This window comes from Sebastes umbrosus, chromosome 19 (genome assembly GCF_015220745.1).
Source record: "Sebastes umbrosus isolate fSebUmb1 chromosome 19, fSebUmb1.pri, whole genome shotgun sequence".
NCBI lineage: Eukaryota > Metazoa > Chordata > Actinopteri > Perciformes > Sebastidae > Sebastes > Sebastes umbrosus.
Window position 1 is genome coordinate 9,147,122 of NC_051287.1, and position 21,696 is coordinate 9,168,817.

General features: G+C 41.4%; 1 protein-coding gene across 3 annotated transcripts in view; it reads left to right on the forward strand.

The window, feature by feature from the left end:
• The window catches only part of cacna1bb (calcium channel, voltage-dependent, N type, alpha 1B subunit, b), a 161,868-nt gene that overhangs the window by 14,418 nt on the left and 125,754 nt on the right, over positions 1–21,696 (forward strand). For all 3 annotated transcript variants that reach the window (XM_037752462.1, XM_037752464.1, XM_037752463.1), the window contains exon 5: positions 152–291. In XM_037752462.1, the coding sequence (XP_037608390.1) occupies positions 152–291 (140 nt within the window). The remainder of the gene's footprint in view (positions 1–151; positions 292–21,696) is intronic.

Below are 21,696 nucleotides of genomic sequence, written 5' to 3' on the forward strand. Positions count from 1 at the left end.
TCCACTTCCTGCACTTCTGTTCATGCTGCTGCAAGAAATGAAAGGAGCCATCTTTCTTTTACTTACCCCCTCTCTTTCACTTAACGCTTCATTGACCTCCAACAAAAAGATCTTCCTCTGTCACTCTCATCCTCTCTCTGTCTCTCTGTAGGACGACACAGAGCCCTACTTTATTGGAATATTCTGTTTCGAGGCTGCCATTAAGATCATCGCCCTGGGCTTTGCATTTCACAAAGGCTCCTACCTCCGCAACGGCTGGAATGTAATGGACTTCGTGGTCGTCCTCACCGGGTGAGTCCCTCGCCCGCTGGGTGTCAGCTTGAAATGGAAGTCACAAGTGAGAGAGTGGTTTCTTTTGTGTGTATCTGTGAGCGCCTTGAGAGAGAATGTAGTGGAATCACCTTCTTCCAGTTAGACATCTGCCTACAAGCATCTTTGAGTTATTCAACAAGTAACAAGCCTGTAAAAGATGTGAAAACAGTGTCATGAGGAACATTTGTTGCTTTGGCCTTTCCATTTCTGTCCTTGATTTTAACACTGTTGCTGGACTGGAGACATACTTTATGGCTTCCAACTTTGTGGTAACCGTTTGAGGAAGTCTCTTTCCTGTTTAAACATGTGGTTGAACTTACACAGAGCCATATACGTTTGTAGCTATACCTACAAAAGTAATGCACTGATTCGTATATGTCCCACAAAATCAATTCATACGTAATCCACGTAACTGTGAACTAGGAAGTATAAAGAGTGACAAACGCTGTGTAGGGAGGAGGTCGGGGTGGATGGGTAGGTCAAAAAACACCGGACTTTCGCCCAGGTGACCGCTGGTCGTATCCCGTGTGAAATCAGAAGTCAACGTTGATTTATTTGTCACATAACTTCCGTACTTAAGTTACGCCACTTCTGGAGATATTTTAACCCAAACCACAAACTTTTCCTAAACCTAACTAAGTAGTTTTGTTGCCTAAACCTAACCAAGTTGTTTCCTGTGAAGTTTATTTTGAAAAGACTGTATGCATGTAACAAGCGGAAATTGACGCGTGTTGCTGGACATTCGTAGGAAAATGCACAGAAAATGAGGAATAACTTTTCGACATCATACGAACCATTGTATGAGGATACATTGGACCTCAACACCTATGGTTTTAGAATCACATTTAGGTGTTATGTTTGGGTGTCACATGCTTTTGATTATACATTGTAAGATACCCATGCGGTTGATGATAATTTACAACTTAATTTTGTGATTAAGAAATTCAGACACTTTTGTCTCAACAACCACACCATGTTGCCCAGCCCTACTCGAAAGCCTTACCACCTGAGCGTCTGCATGGCAAATGGAAAGTACAATAAATACAAAGTTTTGTATTTGATATATGTATTTCAGAAATAAGTACACGTTGACGCTGTAACTTATTAGCTAAGTGGACCACAGAGTTCTGTGACAGATGCTTTTATAGTTCGTCTTGAGCAGCTCTTAGTGGGGCTCGGACAAGAGTGGCTGCCCGGCAGGGAAGCTGTCAGACTCTGGGGCTTTGGAGACATGTAATGGCCTGTGTTTCTTATTATCAGAAAGGAGTCCTGAAAAGTCAATCAGTTAGGTCACTTGTTCTGCGAGATTACTGCTGGGATTTCAATTTAGGCAGCGCTGAACTTTGTCTGGAAGGCGGTATGATGCTCCTTCTCGGCTTTTAATCGTTGATGGCAATCAGAAGGTTGTCAGCATAAAGTTGGAAGAGGAAGGAGTGTTCATGCATAATTTTCAGTTCCTCCACCTCCTGTTTTCTTGCAGATTGTATGCATCTCCTACTCCTGGCATACAGGAATCATGTTGTCCTGTTGAGCTGCTTAAAGCTGATATCCATTGTCATTACCATCTGTGTGGTGGAGTATTGTAAAACACACAAGCTGGCACATTTATTGTGGTTGGAGGTTATCAGACAATTGTGAAATGTTGATCTGCTTGTCAGGTTGCCCCCTTAGTGTACGTAGAGGAAGCAGTCCCTTTTTAAGTTTCACCCTTCCTCCTAAGAGTCTGTTTACACCTCTTGAATGTAGGTATAAGGTACCTCACCGGAGCTTGGAAAGCTTCATCAGTACTGATCAATGTTGATCAACTCACTACTAACTCCCACTACTAGAGGAAGCATTTGATTTTTTACTCAGATAAAAGTACAACAACGTAAAATCAGTCCATTAATCCACTCGTAAAATGTCCCCCGTGTCACTCTTCACAGCCTGAAACACAGTCATGCCATGTTGGAAACACTCCTGTTTCATCCAAGTTCACTTGTTGCAGATAAATGCTCCTCCTGCTTTGTTACATTTATGAACAGAGAGATATTGTACTGTCTTAGTGCTGCGTGAGGTCCAGATTGGATTTGTGCTGTAAATAATGGCTATTTCAGAAAGTCAATAAACAAATGAATCAAGGTGGATAGTGATGAAGAACAGAACAATGATGGCAGAGAGGCGGTGTCCACAAGTGTTTGATGAGAACAACAGACGAAGAGAGTGGATAGGGATTTCTTTGTAAATAATCATTACAACTTGAAATTACACTTCGTGCATTTTAAGACAAAACACACACGAAAGCTGGTGTTCAAAATTACAACATTTCTTCTTCTGTTTCAAACCATAGCCAGCGCAATAACAGTTCAGAGATGCCTTTTTCCTTTTCCTTTCACACGGCACATAAGTGGGAAGATTGTGTTTGGAGCTGTGATTGAATTTAATGTTCCCCTGCAGTACCTACACAGAGGAAGGAAATCATGTGTGGAAGATGAAAGAAGGCGTTCTTTAAATGTAAGGCCGAGATTAATCACAAAGGCACGTTGCTCGGAGCGCAACACTCAAATTCCAACATCTTCATGTAGAAAGACGCACCGGCCGCTTTCAGTGCCATACGATACACCTGCTGCATCAATTGCAACACAGCAGTGGTGGTTAGCATTTTGCTTTGCATCATGGTTGCTTTATAGAGAAGAAGCTTATTCACGTGTTAAAAACCTCTGACTCATACCAAGGTATTTAGAAAATAAGATAATCTAAGCAGATAATGAATTTAAAGGAATATGTTTACAGGATGTCATGCATCTAAAATCATCTTTTTGTTTCATCCTTTTTCTTCTCTTAAAGCTAGACAAATAGCTCCTCAGTTTTGGTTACCCGATGCTGACACAGCTGGATACAAATTAACCATTATGTTGCATATGTGTGTGTCTCCGTTTGGTTGCCAAGCAACCACAATAGATAAGGTGCCTCTGCGCGATCGGGGGTTTCTGCGTGTATGTGTGTGACGCTCTGTTTGCTTTGTGCTCATACATACTCCTTCGGGATTGAGGCAGGGGTGGGGAGGGGGAGTAGGTGTCCGGGCCGAGCCCACATCAATTTGAAATCGATCAGATCACCTCTGGATGTGGTTTGGCTCACTGGGCCGCAGTATGAGCAAAATCCTGATCCTTGGAGAAGCCTGATGGTGAATGATAAAAGACGGAGGAGACGTTTTTAAGCATGTCCTCAGATGTTCAGCCTCCCTAAGTGAAGTTAAGAGGATTAAACCGACTTTACTGCACACCTGGGTGTTAAAATCTGTCTCTGCTCTGTCCTGTGTAGTCCACGGAGGGAATGAGCAGCCTGCAGGCGAGAATTACCGATCGTAATTAGAGTTAACATGGTATAATAGATGAAATGATAAATAGGGAAAATATTTTGAGTAGCAAGAGAATAAGAAATCGGAGCGTTAATGCTCCTACAGTTGGATGTTATTGATCAATGCATGAATGATTGATAAAAAAATGTTTTTATAAATGCTGGGTAATCAATCAAAAGTGAGTGATGAGGGTTTTTTATCAATCTTACTGGTCAGAAATCTAATTTAGGATAGTCTCTGAGAAGATGTGATTGTGGCTCTGCTCTCCTGCTTTGCTTGAAATTAAAACATATTCAATTCTTCTCTATTAATCATCTTATATTACATAAGTCAATAACGTATCTTACTCTTTTTCCAATTAGCTAAGAATCAGTATTAGTTCTCTGTGCTTAGTCCAGGGTATAATTATGTCGATACAGCCATCCAGTCCTAATGAAAGGATCTAAATGATAGTGCAGCCAGAGGCAGTGGCAGACCTTTAATCTGTCCTGATCAGGCATTAGGAGCCTCTAATAAGAGAATAAATCTGCCTGGCTTGCTAAAGGCCTAATCAATAGAACACTGAGCCTGCCAGCTCAGGAACACCATGCCCTGATGAGGAGCCAGACACGGCCAATCACACGCTGAGCACGACAGCGTCTGTGACATGGACGAGACTGGGTGCTCTACTTTGAAAACCATTTTCTTCTCTGGAGCATTTATAACATTTGCCAGTATGAAGCATCATGCTCACATAAACTGGGGAATCATGACTCAGCGGCTGGAAATTAAATAAAAAAAAAAAATCCAAGAAGAAAGGGATTAAATGACGCTAAACATTTGTTCTAATTTCAGAGGCCAAACTCAATCGGAGTCAATTTAGTCTGCAACCAGGTTTTTCCTCCAGAAACTGAAAGAATCAGTTCAGGCATTTTGTAAAGCCAGGGAGAGAGTGCTTTCTTACATTTTGAAATGTAGCCATTATTCAGCAAGCCAAGAAAGTGATGTACAATACTTTCTACCATGGCCATAGGGAGTAATCAGTCCTGACTGGCAGTTTTTAATATCATCTTTGGCTCTGGAGAAGCTCCTCTGAGAAAAATCTCTCTCTATCTATCTCAGCTTGTGCTTGGAGACTACAAAAACAGACAGTCTGAGGGGGTGGAGTTGGAAAAAGGTGGGGTTTAAAGTTATACTAGAGAGGCAGGAGGGAGGGTCTAAGGAAAGACACTCATGTTGACTCATGGTAAGTGTTTTGACCCCCACTTTTATAGAAGCACAGAGAAAACAAAGAATCCCGCACATTGCCTGATGAACGTTTTGGGGACCGAAATGCTAACTTCGTTTACATACACACTAATAATATTCCACTATTATTCCGAATTTGACACGGTTCATGCAAACAGCATATTCCATTTGCATATTCTGAATTAGGCCTTATTCCAAATGGAGCATTTTCTGATTAAGACATGTGGGATATGCAAATATAATTCAGGTTTTAGGAGCATTCTTTAGACATGTATACAGCAGTATGGCAGCGTTTTACACAAACCATTTAGTTGACAGTTTGCAGAGATGCATGCCTAAAAGAAAAGTCCACATTTCAGTTCGGAAAGAGAAACACACCTACTTTTGAACATTATTTAAGACTTGGATATCAACAGGTTTTTTGGATATGCGTAAATATCACATCGCCGACCTTTTCAGGAAGGTGGTTGAAAGAATGAAAGTGGGAAGCTGTGTCAAACAAGTCAGCCACCGGTTACGTTAATTGGAGTATGCATGGCTGCATGTCAACGGGAATATTAGTGGAATATTCATTTTCATTAGCCGTGTTAACAGCTTAGTAGGAATATTGTCTTTTTCGGAATATGGGAAAAAACCTGAATATTTTGTGCATGTAAACGTAGTCACTGTAAACTGACAAAGTTCATATAGTCAAAACATGAACTTGCCCGATGAAGATCTGAGGACATCATCAATAAAGTGATGGACAGTGTGCAGGATTCATGTTTTCTTTCCAAGTTAAGAATTTTTGATTCTACGCACTTGTCATTTAGACTTCATGGTGCGCAACAACGATTGTTTTTTGAAACTGCAGCATGGAAGTGCAACACTAAATCGCTGCAGTACTCCTAATAGACATGCATTTGAAATATTCAACTAATTGGCTGTTACTATGCTTCTCACATGTGAAGGAATAACAACTTGTATTTTATTTATTCACTTTTTTTATTCAATTATTTAACAGGGAGCATGCAGATAAACACTGCTACACAAGGAAAAGAAATGCAACAGATGTAATGTGTATTTAAGGCCTTTTAAATTCAGGGTAAAACACACTGTGTGCATTGGTATATTCATGCGTCTACATGTTGTGACTGTGTATGCATTGGCAGATGCAGCGTGCGTGTGTGTGTGTGTACTGTACATGTATGTGACAACTGGATCCACTCAAAACTCATTCAGTATTCACCTCCTTGTTGTTGTTTACGATATTGTTTCACTAATGTTTTTAATTCCGATGGTAAGGCACTCCATATTTGTGAGATTGTTACCGAAAAAAAGACGACTGACCAAAAGCTTGCATTGTGCATTGGAACGCTACAGTTATGGCTTTCTTGGCTGTGGCTCCTTTGCTATTATACTTTATGATCAATGGAGATTTTCCATCTGGAGCAAGGCCATTTATGCACTTAAATAATATGCTTTAACAAATGAGAACATCTCGAGATTGTGAGTCATTCAGGTAGCATATCTAGAAGCCAAAGGCAACAGGTTTCTTTTAGAGGCAGCCTGCATTTACATTGAGCTCAGTACAAAATTGATGTGTTTAACATTGGGGATAATATATTGTTAGTAATGTAATATTTATATGGAAGCCCTGAGAGGCAAGTGAGAAAAATTAATTCTGGTGATCCATTTTCTAAGTCTGATCAAAATGGTTTTATCTTCTCTTATCTTGTTGTAAAAAAGTTTTGCAAGGATAAATTTTCTAAGTTACATTTTTTACTCCATACACCCTAAACACAAGGTATTGTGTGTTAGTAATTTATGTAAACTAAAACTTACCTGGAAGAAAACCTGAATGCTTTTAGTCCTATCTCGAACAGTGCCTGAAATGGGCCGGTACTGACCGGGTACTAAGTACCAGCATTTCTCATTTTTGTCCACGAGTACCCTTACTTCTTCGTACTGCCACCGGTACCCAACATTAAGCACTAAGCATAGGAAATAAAGGCTTCATGTCGCGGTTACCTCCGTGAGACACAGCTGAGACGCGAGCCTGCACGAAGCCGGTGCAGACAGCTGCATAGATTAAAATGAGCTTTCTGAATGCTGAGTGCAAATGACTCAGAGGCTACTACTTGTGTGCGGCACCAACCATCACGAGCTACCCCCGTCAGCTGCCAACTGCTCTTCACACCATGGTCACAGTGCACCTGACTGCTGCACTACTGGGTGCATATCCTTTAACTACAGGTTTTACATGATATTCATCTGCTTTTATCCCATTTTGAATGTCAAAATAGTGACAACATAGCACTGAAGGCCTGCATGTTTTTGTGAACAATTTGATTTATGTAAATAGCTAAATATTTTTTTTAATAACCAAACAGGCTACATTTATGTACAAACTGTGGAAATGTATGGCATATGTAAGGAAATGCATACAAAAATAATTTGAATTGGGATATGTTACCAAGAGATGCATATAAATATAAATATATCCAAGACACGTGTGATGATCTTCTCATGCAACTGTTGAATTAGAGTACTGGCACCTTTTTTGGTCCAATTCAGGCATCGATTTATAACGTGGGGTAGTGGTGCACTTCATCCTCTTGTGGCTGAAATGAGTATTACAACAACAAACACCCCACCTGTTTCACAGATAAAAAAAAATTAAATAATTACTATAATATTATTATAAATATTATCCTGGCAAAACCACAGGAGAGAACACAATTTTGAACAGACTTTGAAAATGGATCACAAGAAAAAAAAAAAATTCTCACTTGCCTCACAGGGCTTCCGTATGTGTACACTATATATACATATACTGTATATGTTTTGATGTTGATGTGTGTCAGTAACATCTGAGTGGTTCAGTGGTTCTAACCTCCCCTGCCTCTTCGCCTTTGATTGCTGTTATTGACCAAAGCCTCAAATGGCCTTTTACTGCCCGTGCAAACTCTATGGCAACCGCAGTCTGAGGCTCCCGGGTGAAGTCACAGAGAACAATAATCCCACTGTCATTTCCAGGGAAACAAAAGCCAGGGCAGTTGTTTTTATTTATTTATCTGTATGTATGATTCACGAGTCTCGGCCGTAAGTGGTCGGGGCGTGAGTCGGCGCTTGTGTCGACTTCAAAGTTGTGATCTCCTTTCATGTGCCTCTCAGGCAACGGGGCTACCACAATAGGAGGCCTCAAAGTATAGTCGCAGAGACTACAGAGGTTGGGTCACTTTAGCTTATGCCCGCACCCGGTAGCATGAATAAATGATCCCTTTGAACGTCTGCCAAAATGCTGCTGTCTGATCATGTAGGTCTGCCAGTCCTGGCTATGCTGAAGTTACAGGTGTGGTCATGGGCCCCCTTGGAAAATGGCCATGCCAGTTTTTCCTCGCCAAAATTTAGCACAAGTTTGGAGCTTTATTTAGCATTATTGGTTGCCTTCACTCTAATTTTAAAACAGAGCCTGTTACAACCTCTGAAACATTGATTGTGTTAATGCGTTACTGAAATTAGTGGCGTTAAAACAAATTAGCGTTAACACATTATCGCGTTAACTTTGACAGTCCTAGTCTTTACAGCTGCTTTTGTGAAGTGTACCCACACTGGAACGTTCAGTCAGTCTAGTAAGCATCTGGATCTCTGACTTTGCACACACTTGTTTCGTGTCACCAGTACAGTACAAGACAAAGGAGAATTGTTCTGCTATCTATTGGTGATAATAAAATTGTATTACCAAGTTAATTGCTGAGGTCTGGGTGTGCAGTAAGGCATGCTTTTTCTCAATATTATCATTTTTGGCTGGGATTCTGACCAGTTGAGATCAAATTTGGAGCAGGAGGGTTTTGCCCTGCATTTTCACTCAGCTGCATCCTGAGTGCTGGGTGTCAAAGGACGGACAAACAATGCTTATTCACCTTCACGCCCAGATTTGTCAGGCATTAACTCCCATTAACTGAATCCTCCCTTCCCTTTCTTTAAGTTATGTTTCATCCAGATGGTTGTTTTCTCTGAGGTGTTTCAGTTTGATCATGTTGCTTTCCTCTCACTGAAGTTATTGATCCTTTTCTCAGTATCTGCTGTAACTGACAGATGTGGTCAGTGACCTGACAGCTGTGAGATTGTGTTGTTTTTTTGTGTACGTGTGTATGGTGGTTGTGTTTTTGGTACAGGCTTCACGGCTTCTAGCCAGTTAGCGAGCCCTTCAGCGAGTGAACACTGTGTGCTCTGTGAGGCCTGGCTGAGTGCTGCTGATGCTGATGCCATGTTGTCCACATCATAGCAGACTGATTCCAGCTCTGCTCTGCCTGTCGGCGGCCACGTAAAACAGCTTTGAGCGGCGGGTGGGAGCCCGGCCAGCGTCTTCTCTTCCCGCTCATGCTCACACAGGGATGTGGTCAGGAATACAAAATCGAAGTAGAGCTGCAACCAATGAAATTTGTCCTAATAAAATGTTAGGAAGTAGTGTAAATTGTCTACCACAATATCCCAGAGCTCAAGAAGTCTTCTTTAACTAGCTTGTTTTGTCCAAACCCTCTACAAATTCTTCTACATTTAAATTCTTTAATTCAATAATCACCTAATTACCCAGATTTAAGAGTTGTTATTTCTGTACGTCGCCATACAACAACCTGCATACATTGCTGCGTCCATTTCATCCACACTTATCAACATTTTTTGGCTATTTTTCTGTTGCCTTCTCCTGTCTCTGTCACTAACATTGGCCTGGTTGTTTTTCCAACTGGGGAAACAGCCGTCAGTGAGCACAACACCAGACCTATTTTGTTAGTTTATTAGCTGCATTCAGTTGGCAACCTCCGGGTCTGAAAAGTGAAGCCAATGAAGAAGTGCCTTACACTTGCATTCTTTATAGTCGCCAGCAGGGGGCGACTGATTGTATAGAAGTCTATGAGAAAGTGAACCTACTTCTCACTTGATTTATTACCTCAGTAAACATTGTAAACATGAGTTTATGGTCTCAATCACTAGTTTCAAGTCTTCTTCAATACAGCATGATGTTCATTTAGTCAATTATGGTCCCATTTAGAGTCAAATAGACCATAAAGTAGGGTATGCTTTAGGGCGAGCCTACCTTGTGATTGACTGGTCACTACCACGGCGTTGTCCAGTCTGGGAGTTGTTTGTGTTTTTTTTTTGGTCTGAGAGTCTTTAACTCTGTGTTTTCAGTTCATGAACGGTAATTGTAATGTTTTGGTTGCTTAGCAATGTCTCATTCAGCGTTCGGTTGTACTTAGCTCCATCCTCTCGTGTCACTTCTGGTTGCAACTTCCAAGATGGCGACAGCCAAAAAACCAAGATGCAACCACCAAAATGCCAACCTCGAGGCTTCAAAATGGCAAATGACTACGTCCACTTCTTATATACAATCTATGGTTGCATTAGATCGGTAGTTAGTTGCAATCATGGCCATCAAACCCATCACATTGTGTTTGTCTCATCCATCACCTACTCAAAAGCGTTGACAACATTGGACTGGGTTTTTTAGTTTGATCATTTTTAAAATCTTGTGTTCTCTTGCTAGTGTCTCAATATTACTGACCCTAGCTTTAACCCCCAGGGCACCAATGGTTATTGTCAATTCTACTGTCAAATCTTGTCACATTATCATTAGCATGTTTGGACATGACAACTGACTTAACAAACTGACTAATCACAGCTCACGCATCCAGCAGGCAAGCCCCAGTTCATGGATATTTATGAGATATAGTAAGCCAAAGTGACTCAGTATAACGCCGCGGATGTAACAGATCCAGCTTGCATCTGTCCCTTTGCCATCATGCGTATTCATGTCTGTTGACTAACATGGCTGCTAGCTAGATGTCTTCACAAGCAGTGGCTCAACCAATTATCATGATGACTTTGTATATTTGGCAGGTTCTTGGCGAGACGGTCGCATTTTTTGCATCATCTGCTCCGGTTGTAACACACAGCCCCTGGTAGGAAGGCATGGCTCATGATATAGAAGCCTTCGAAGACTAATGTGACTTCATTTGGCTGAGTGGAAGGTTGGCAAGGACACAGAGACGCACTATAGCACATATTAATCACCGATTTGATCGACCTATTGATGTGCACCGCACGCATATCTGTAAATGAAGTGCACAAGCGGTTCTACTTGTCTAGACACATGAAAACAGACACACACACACACACACACAAACAACGCGAGTAATCGTTCACTCGCTCTTTCTCTTACTCACTAATGCGCGCACACACACACGCTTTGTGTCTCCGTTGGCTTTGCTCCAGTCAAGCGTGACTGAAAGTGATGCTTGTCATTTCCTGTAGGCAGAGGAAGTGCACTACACCACAGCTGATGTGGCAGACTGGCAGGTTTCCCTCTTCACACATGATTCAGTCCAGAGCTAATTACAAGCAGTGTGTTGTTTCCTGGCAAACAACAGTCAAACATCAGGTAATCCAACTGCATTTAATAGGAAAGAGAAAAGAGAGAGTGACAGTCATGGATTTTTTGTTTTGTTTTATATCCTACAGTGACAAACAGTATGCCAAATGAAAAGACATATCTAGAGCTGCAACGAATGATTGTTTTCATTATGGATGAGTCAATCTATTGCTTTTTATTAATCCTTGATTTGTTTAACATATAAAATGTATGAAAAATGCCCATAAGTTCCCAGTGCCACCAGTTCACGAGTTCCCAAGGTGACAGCTTGAGTTTGCCTGTTTTGATCAACAAACAGTCCAAATTTACTTTCCTGTCTGTGTGGTATTTGACCAGTGCACAGGTGGGAGGAGAGGCGCAAACAGGTGGAAGGTGCTTTCAGATGAAGCAGTGCAAAGCGAATTGTTTGTATTTTGATATAAAATATGTCTTTGCACTGAGAATAGACGTCTGGCGCAACGTCAATCTGCCGCCACTGATGATTTCTGTCAAACAAAATACTCGGAGCGGTAATGCTTGAGACATAAACAAGCTAATTTAATTAACCACTCCACAGCCAGTGGATGTGTTTAAATCAGCATCAAGAAATAACTTTTAACGTGGTGAAAGCATGACAGCAGTCTGCATTTAACTATAAATGAATGAGTGATTCTCACAGTATCTGTTGTCCACAGCTGCCTTATACTGTATGATATGTTCCTCCTTTGGTTCATTAAATCCCTGCAGCCATCTGAAGGCAGCAGGACACATATGTAGATAAATTCACATGCCCTCTGGTTTGAGAAGTTCCGCGGCAGAGCGCAGCGCCCTTATGCACAGCTGCCCACCTTCATTAAATCACATGCAAACAACACTAAGCTTCAAAATAACCCCACACACCTCTACACACATCAGACCGGTGGGTTATAACTCTGCATTCTGCTGTTTGTGTGGGAGACATCAGATTACCGGAGCTCATCAAATCTGTGCGCCACAGCATTCTTTTCCCGGCAGTTCAAGTTTTATTCTCGAAATGCCGAATGGTGCAAACACTACTGATATGATGTGACAATATACAACATTAAATACTGTAGAATTATGACTAAAATAGCGTCAAATTGATGCGATCATATCACTGCGTCACCAAATATTTCTTCTATTTAGAACACCATGCTTGACAGGAGAGAAACGAAAACATTTACAATGTTTACAATAAAACAGATTGATGCAAATCAGATACGTATATTAACAGACCCTAAAATGTAATTGAAAAGATAGTAAAAATGATTCTGAAACATCAGGTTGGTCTTATATTTAAAAAAAAAAATCCCATCTCACAAATGGTTAAAAGATGTGTGCGGGCAGCCGAACCACGCTGAGCTTTAAACGTCCTCATGGTTAGTGCCCCTCCACCACGGAGAGGGTCAGCTTCAAACCTGGACGCTGGGTTAGCGCGGGCTCTCACAGCTCACGGTAAATAACAGAGACCTTTAAATCCTCAAGCCTGCTGTCCGCGGCACTGAAGAGAATGTCAGCGTTTATCACGTTGAACGTGTTGGTTCAACATGAAGCCAGAATGACAAGTCAGCCTGCAGGATGTTTACGTGACTGGCACCTGTGACACAGACCTACACACAAGCTTGTAACTTGCATATTTCTGAAGTGCAAAATTGCTCACTGGAGAAGCTTTCCTGGTTTGTAACCAGAATACTCAGGTTCAACAAGTGAAAAAAATTAATTTACAGGAAAATTGCAACTAATTTAGCTTTAAATGTCAGCTTTGTTAAGTGAATATTTACTGCACTTTTTCATTGTGAATAGAGTACTATGTGTACTCTGTTTTTATTTACTTGTTAGCCACATTAAAGACCAATTTCGTCACCTTTTACAATAATGTTTTTCCTCATTCTGAATCTAACAGAAAAAATGTATGATATGTTATATCATGATTTAAATTGATATATATCCTTTTAATATTTCTGGTTGTATTAGGCCATTGTGAGCAATGTTGCCAATCAGTGAGCAGGACTCCTTTATGGTAATACTGCTTGAAATCAATTATTTCTACATCAGTGTGGTGAAGTCAGGAATCTAGGGCGAAAAACCACATCCAAATGATATCCAAAAAGTGTCCACCAACACTCATTGTACAACCTCCACTGATCCCACAGGCTTTTTTGATCTCAGGAGGTAATACAGGAATTTTGATGGTTTGATCTTTCTGTATTTCTTTGAACTATGACAGGCTACAGAAAGAAAGACCTGGTATACTAACAGAGGTTAACGTCATCTTCTTTTACTAGTATCGGTGATCAACCATTCTGAACCTACTGATAGGTGTAGCAGGCCGCTTCTGACCCATATCTATATGAGGCTGATAAATAAGGTATAATGTACAGCGAGCCGGTCATTGTGAAATAAACCCCAACAGGGCGATGCGATGGACCTCAACGCAAAGCAACAATGAACCGCTAGCTGTACATTATCCTGCTTATTACACGGCTACTTACTTAAGAAATCAATAATTTCACACAAAAATGGTCCGCCAGAGTCCGACATCAGAGCTGCGCCCATAGCAACAGGTCTGCTATAAAGAAATAACAGACCGTTGAATACTGTGATTGACCAATCAGAATCAAGTATTCGACAAAGCCGTGTAATAACCACTGATAACAGCCATTCAATTGGCTGATAACATTCGAAGCGGGTGAAATGTCCTTATTGCAGGGCAGGTAGTCGGAGGGCTTTTCTCACTTTTCTTTGACCATATAATTTCTGACCTTCTGCTGCAGTTTTATTGGTGTCTTTTACGGTGTTGACCCCCAGGACCTTAAATCCAAATACAGGACAACTGAAAACAGTGTGAATATTGCATTATCTAACAGAGTCTCACTCTAGTCAGCCAGTTTGCGTCCCTCTAGCCTCATTCCCTGCGAGTTCACCTGCAAGGGGCGGCAGCTGCACCACAAAGTGGGCCCCACTTGCTCATATTGCCGGTGTAATGGATGGATTGGCTCCCCTTGTTTCCTTCTGAGCCGTATCGCCGGCCACTAAAAGGGCTGGAAAGTGGCTTTTTGCGGTGTCCCCCTCCTGTTCCCAAACATCTGCGTAATGGAGCGAATTCTGGCACAGAGAGCATCTCCTCCTCACCGCCTGCTGCCTCCGGCTGTGGGCCGGGCAGAGCACAGAGGGCGTGGGGAGTTTTGTTTGCACTGTGCGGTGAGAGAAACAGCATTCCTCCTCCGGTTTTTCTTCCCCTCCGTCTCATTAGATCTACCAGGAGGGTGCTGCCGCTGGTGAAGCGCTTGCCGCCGCCTCCTCCTCCTCTCCACCTCGTCTTTCTCTCCGTCTCGCCTCAGTGGAGAGGTGCTCTGTTTGTTCACCCTCCCCGGCCCCCATGTAAGCTCTCTCAGTGTGGAATAACCGACAGAGTCACATACAGAGAGGTGCAGGGCACAACAGAGAGGAGGGAAAATGAGGGAGATAAGAGAGGCTGAGATCAAAGTGCTGAAGTAATAGCTACCACAATAAACAGTATACATAGCCTGGTGTACTTCATTCTTTGCTGACGGTATTACATTTGAGCCTCAGCGTGCATCGTTTCTACATTTTTTATTTTCCATTTCCTGCGTCTTTGTATAACCATCTCACGGTAAAGTGGACTTACTAGTCACTAAATACACAGCTCCACTGTCCAGACAGGGAACAGAATGTACTGTACCCTCCACAAGGTCTATACCGCTAGCACTGCAAGTCTCCTTGCTCTTACTAATGTGTTGATATCATCTTTGGACATTGTTTTGTACATACATATACATATATATATACAGTATATATTATTTTCTGTTAAGCACCTTATCACTTCTGTTTATAAAAAATGCAAAATAGACGGGCTTGTTACAGTCTTGTAACAGCTACAGATACCAGATTACCAACATTAGCTCACTAATTTAAGTTTAAGGGCACTTTCACAAGCCAACATTTGGTTCGCTTTAATCAAACTCTGCTACGGTTCGTTTGGGTGGTTGTGGACGCAGTAATCGTACTCTGGTGCGGACCAAAACAACTGGACCGAGACCGCTTGCAAGAGGTGGCCTCGGACCTTTTCCAAGCGAACCAAAATGCAGGTTGCCTGTGTAGGCGTTTGTTGGGATGGACACAGGTAAATTGCAGGTTAACATGAGTGGGAGAGGACTGAACTGGACTTCTGGACATCTTGGCTGAAGAGAAAATACAGAATATGCTAAATAAAGTCCACAAAAATAGTGATGTTTATGAAGTCGTAAACTGGAAGAGAATGGACTATGGCTTGTGAAAGCGTCCTTAGAGGAAGTTGCGTTTTTTTAATGAACAACATATATCCATCAGTGCCGGCTGCCAGGTGAGCACAGGTTGCAGTATGTATAGGTCTAATGGTACCACTGTGACGACAAGCCTACTGTAACTAATGAACGAACAACTACCCAGAGGTGTGTATCACCAAAAAGCGTGTGACAGTTGATCTCTTAGGGAAGTGCTCCAAACTCTTTCTTTGCTTTAGAGCAGGCTGCTTGTGTGTAGGTGCACCTGTAAAGTTACAGGTTTAGTGTGTGTAGAGGGAGTCTTCTGCCTTCTGCTACTTCTTTCTCTGTTGGCTTGTTATGCTCCTTAGCTATTGATCGTGGCAGTGGAGTCTATTGATATGATGACCAGCTTGTGCTTCCTCTGAGGAATCCTTGTTATCTATACTTCAGGACTCATGACTGTCTCTGGGGATGCTTGGTTTGTAAATATTCAGCTTAGTTAACTTTGGTTGTTTGAGAATGTACTGTAGTAGGTTTGCTTGGTGTTACCTTTTGTTTTTGCTGTAGCACCTTTAGTTGTTCAAATAATTAAAATCTAACCTCTAAACAATGATACCATTAACAAGCAGAGCTGTTGTTTCAGATGGTACCGGTGTAAATTATCTTCCCAAGTATGTGTTCCTTAGACTCATTAATTCAGTGGGCGTGTTCAGCTTTGCACAGCTATTATTGCAGTTTGAGTGCTAATGTTTTCCTGCTGGTAATTCGATGTTCTGTAACACCATAATTATCCCATCTCTTATCCAAGCAAATTGAGCAAACAAGGAAAGCTCGTATCTTTTCAACAAAACACAACCTTTTGGCGCTGCAGCTGAGCCCTATTGACAACATGGGTGGTTATCTGATTGACCAATTTACAATAAGTCAATATGACTCTGTGATGAGCAGACTGGGTTAAGGCAGGGGGGGCGCATAGTATTAGTGATATCTCTGGAGTAATCTGCTGGGGGAGCGCCTCTTTCTCGTTATTGGTCCATATAATCGGGCAGGCCAACAGGCTAAATCTCTACTCAGCAGTGTGGGCGACTGAACAAGCCTGTTAACACTCTGATAGTGGCGATGTTAAGGATCGATCAGGTACCAGATCTCGTTTGTCCTTCACAGTTCAAGGCTTCACAAAGCTGGAACCACTAAAATGCTGTGCTCTTCACGAGCAAGGCTGGCTGTTTGGATGACACATACATCTGAGTGTGATCAGCATGTTTCATGGCAATCTGCTCTTGAGATTATGAGATATCTTGTCTGCTTGTGGGACTAAAATACTGATTTTATAGGTGTGACAAAAAATACAAGAGCCAACGCAGTGGCACATTACCCAAGATGATAACTGTTACTGTATATCTCCATGCCAACACCTTTCTATCCGAATCCACACCATCCCTGACCTGTGCTGCCTCTGTTCCAAAGATAGAAAGTTGAATTAAGAGAAGAAAACTGGTTGAGAGTCTTTGATGTTGTGCACTGAGAGTGAAAGTCCCGAGAGAAGCAGGTGAGCTGTGTGTTGTGTGACTACCAGGCAATCTCTGGAGACCCCCGCTAATACTGGAGTGTAAATGGAAAAGGAAGAGGCCCACCCTCCCCCTACGAAAACCAGATGGACGTTTGTCCTTCAAGATGTACATTCAAGGTCTTTCACCCTCATTACGAAAGAACCAGCACCACAGCTGTCTACAATATGCTGAAAGAGAATTAAAATATCTTTACCGAGTTACCTGAAAATACAAACAAAACCACCAGCTAAAAGTGAAAACATGCTGCCAATACTATAATTAGAAATTAACACAAAGTCAATAATACCTGGTTGGCATTGTTTTGCTAACTGGAGGTGATTACACCTTTTAATCGCGTCCAAAATCTTGGACCCGATTGGAAACCGATGCATGGAAATCCTACCCAAACCTGGCTAATGTACATAATTAATTAAAACAAAGAAACCCAAGGACAGTCAGAAATGGTCTCGTATAGTTCAGAAGATAATTAGAACCAATTCCAAAATGCGTGCCTGTTTGGAGCGGCCCGATTGCTTGGCCCCCAGAAGTGCTGCTTGCACTTGAACCATGGTATGGCTCCTTGCAACGTTGCTGAGAACCGCTCATTCCTCGCTGACCACAGGGAATTGAAGCAGAGTTTGGTTGTAACATTAGTATATCCAGCATCCAGCATCAAAAGTGAACTGCAGTCAATAAGCTGTAGCCTGTAAAGGCCCACTGCGGACGACATACTCGAGTCAGCAGAGCAAGCGCTTGTTTATTCAAAGTTTATTAATATTGAATGTGTTGCATGTCCAAATTGCACCAACTTCAACACTGCACGTCCTTGGGTCCCCAGCAATACACCCGCCAAGTGTGAAGTAGATCAGAAGAACGGTTCTTGAATTATGCGAAGGACACACACATATACCGACATCGATTCCTTGCTTTATACTTTGATATACCAGACTCTATCTCGATGTGTCTAAAAACAAGCAGCCAGGTCAACATCACCACCAGTCGTGCAGGTGTGTGCAGCAGTCTTGAGGGCCGAAAGTCGAGACCTGAGAATGTTTTCAAAGAAAGCCTTCATCCTTTTATGAACACCGTCGTTTCCTACTGCGTGGCTGTAAGCGGAGACGGAAAAACAAAGGTTCTTTTCTCTCGCTGCGCTTTTGCTTGTGCTTAGATCTTGTGAAAAACATGCATTAAAAAAATATCAGTTTTTCAATGAAGTGAAAGAAAGATGAATACGAATTTCTACACACCAAAGGCCAGTGTGACAGGACTGTATACCTATCATTATGATGGATAAGGCATTGAGCGCGGCACCCTCTAAACCGCGAGTGAGACAGATAGATGGCTGTGGGCGTGTTATGATTGAGATGCATTTACCTTATCTCCATGCCAACAAGTGTGAATATTATGTTTTATTTACCTCCTGAGTAATGTGGCTTTTTTGAAAAGCAGTCCTTCCTGGAAGACAAAGGAGCTCACACAGCGTGCTGCTGGCCACACTGTGTGTGCTCTGTAATCAATATCTTTCTCTACTGCTTCTCCTTCCCACTCCTTCACCACAATATCTGCCTCTTACCGTGTGAACGTAGTTATTTAGGAATAACATTTGTGATCGTAAGGGGGCCTTTTAGCCACCGCAACTGATTTACTGCTGTGTATCCATGCTGCATTAGAAACGTCTGTAAAGAGACAGATGGGAGAGGGGGGAGGCAGTAATGAGGTAGACAGAAAGAGAGAGATCAAGACAGGAAGAGAGACCTCCAGACACATAGAGAGAGAGAGGGTGTGTGTAAGAGGAGCTGAAGGGATGATTCAAATAGAGCCTTGCATCATTTTCACTTATGGCAGTGATCAGCGGTAGATAGAAGGAGGAGAATGGTCACTAATGATCTGGAGATACGCCCGACTGGTTTGCCAGATATAGACCGGAAAATCATGTAAAAAGGATGTGTGATTTAGTGCAGACTCATTCTTACTGATGGGCTTTCACGCCTCATGCAATGAACCTCGACTATAACAATGATTCTGTAGATAGAGATGTCTATATAAAGGTGTTTATCTACAGTGCACCGTGCTCTCTTTGGCACTGACCAAACCTCCGGTTCTGAAAAGTGAAGCCAGTGCTTGCGTTCTTTCTAATAGCCAGCAGGGGGCGAAAACAGAAGTCTGATTGTATAGAAGTCTATGAGAAAATGATTTGTTTGAACATTTCTTTAGAGTTCTAGTTCACTAAATATCTTATATAATTTACAGTATAAGTCTGTTTAGCTCGGGTGCTGAGGCCACTGCAAGGAAAGCAAACTCACAGTCTGTGAAACTCTTGTCAGACGACTTCAAACCCTGGTCTTCTATCTCTTTGTTCAGCTTGGATTTCTCCCTCTTTACCTCTGTCTGATCAGCAGCTGACACTGTCACGTCTGTAAATATCTCTCAGTAACTCTCTAGAAAGTGTTTTTATTTCAGAAAAAGCAAAAGGAAAAAGTAAATCGATGTATGAATATAAGAAGAATGTCCATCTTTTGAAAAACACACATTTCTTTAGTCTATGAAAACCAGTCGGTCCATATACTAACCTAATGTACCTACATTTTAAAATGTAGAATTTAATTATATCATTAATTAGAAGCCGTGATCAGACTGATATTAATATAATATTTAATACCTTCACAAATCATTTTTCCGAGTCAAATTGTGTCAAGGTGGTGTGATACGCTGCCAGTTCACAGCTGGCAGCTGACAACAAGGGATGTGTGTGCAAATTAAGTATGACAAGCATCAAATTCACTTGAGCTTTATTGACACGAGTTGATTGCACCTCGGCTCTACTTGACATCTACTCCTGCAAACTGACAACTTGATATAAAAAACTGTATTTCGGTTGATACGAATGTGATGTTTATAAATAGCAGGGAACTAAAACTCTTCTTATAAATCAAGTTTATAGTCTAAACACAATACAGGTGAATATCTTTTATACTAATGGCTATGTTCATAACACAGAAACATGATTTCATATGGATGTCTGTATTCATCCGTCTTGCAGGCTGCACTCTATGCTGTAAGTGTCATATATAAATCATATATAAGCGCTGTAATGTGATGTCCATGTAGCTTTGCAGAAATGTCTCTGCTGAGGACGTTATTGGCCCGACTTGATTACATTCTCGGGCATAAATCACAGCACATGTTGTCAGAATGGCTCCTGTGGGGAATCACTCCTTATTGCTCTGTTACATCGAAGTTATTATCTTCCATTTTACTCAACGGCTGGATTATATACAGTACGCCTTCTCCGTCTCTTTTCATCAGCATATGTGGTGTGATTCCCGCTGTGTTCATGCAGCTAAGAGAAGGTGATTATGACATTTCTGTTCAGTGGTTCAGCTAATCTTGTTGGAATATCCAAGATAATTGGTAACTTTACCTGGCCTCGTTACGTAAAGAAAGAAAGTCTGTCTTTGAAAATGAGACGTAAAGGGGAACTACGCCCATTTTCTAAATTCATACATGTTATTCCTACGGTCTAAGACAGTCCAAAAAATATTAATAAACATGAACAACTCTCTCCCAAATCCAAAAACTAGAGTGCTAAGACTCAAACTTGTGATCTCATACGTTATAAAGTGTGGAGCTGCTCCATAGACAATGAATTAGGAGAGATGTTGTAGATGACTGAGAGGACCCAGGGGAATGTTCTGAGTAGATGGGAACATTTTACAGAATAAAGCTCATTTGGGCTTGGGACATGATTCAATTTACATTCAACATTGTATCAGACTCTAAAAGATAAAAATAACATAAAAAAAAGAGTAAAAGGGAAAAAAAAAGACAATAAAATACTTTATATAAATGATAACTTAACAGAGAAGGTAGGTAATAAATCACGTTTCCCCCAAAATCCTGTTGCAAATTAAGTATATTATCACATTACTTAATGTTTTATAATTTGGATAGACTCATAGTATTTTCTAAATTCAACCTTGAAGGGTTGAAATGATAGAGGCCTTGATAATTTGGCTTTATGGATGTAAAATTTCCCCAATAAAATTAATAAATTGACAGTTGGATTTTCATAGTATGATATCACATCCTTGGTCATTGTCTCTGGAGCAGCTCTGGACTTTATACCCTATGACATCACAGTTTGAGACTTCTCTGGTTTCTGGCTTTGAGAGAGAGTAGCTCATGTTCACACATATTGATTGAACTTTCCTAGGCCATGGAAATAATATATTGGAATTCTTAATTTAGGTGGTGCTCTCCTTTTAAGAACGAGACTACCACAGGATGCTACATTTCACAAAAAAATGAAAATATCAGTAAGGTTCAGGTTATAGACACACCGATTCTCCAAGCTGGGATTTACCTGAATATGGAGATAGTTTGGCAACGAGATATGGCAGGTTAAGCATTATGAAACAACAAATAAGGGTGTTTTTCAGCAGACTTCCGTGGTGTCCACCCTTTTACTTCCAAGGTTTTTTTACCAAGCTGTAGCTCTGGGGATGACCGTGTCGGTCAGTAGGTCCACCACTTTGGTCTAGACTGAAATATTCAGTCTTTACGACCAATTACCTGCAAAACTAACGACAA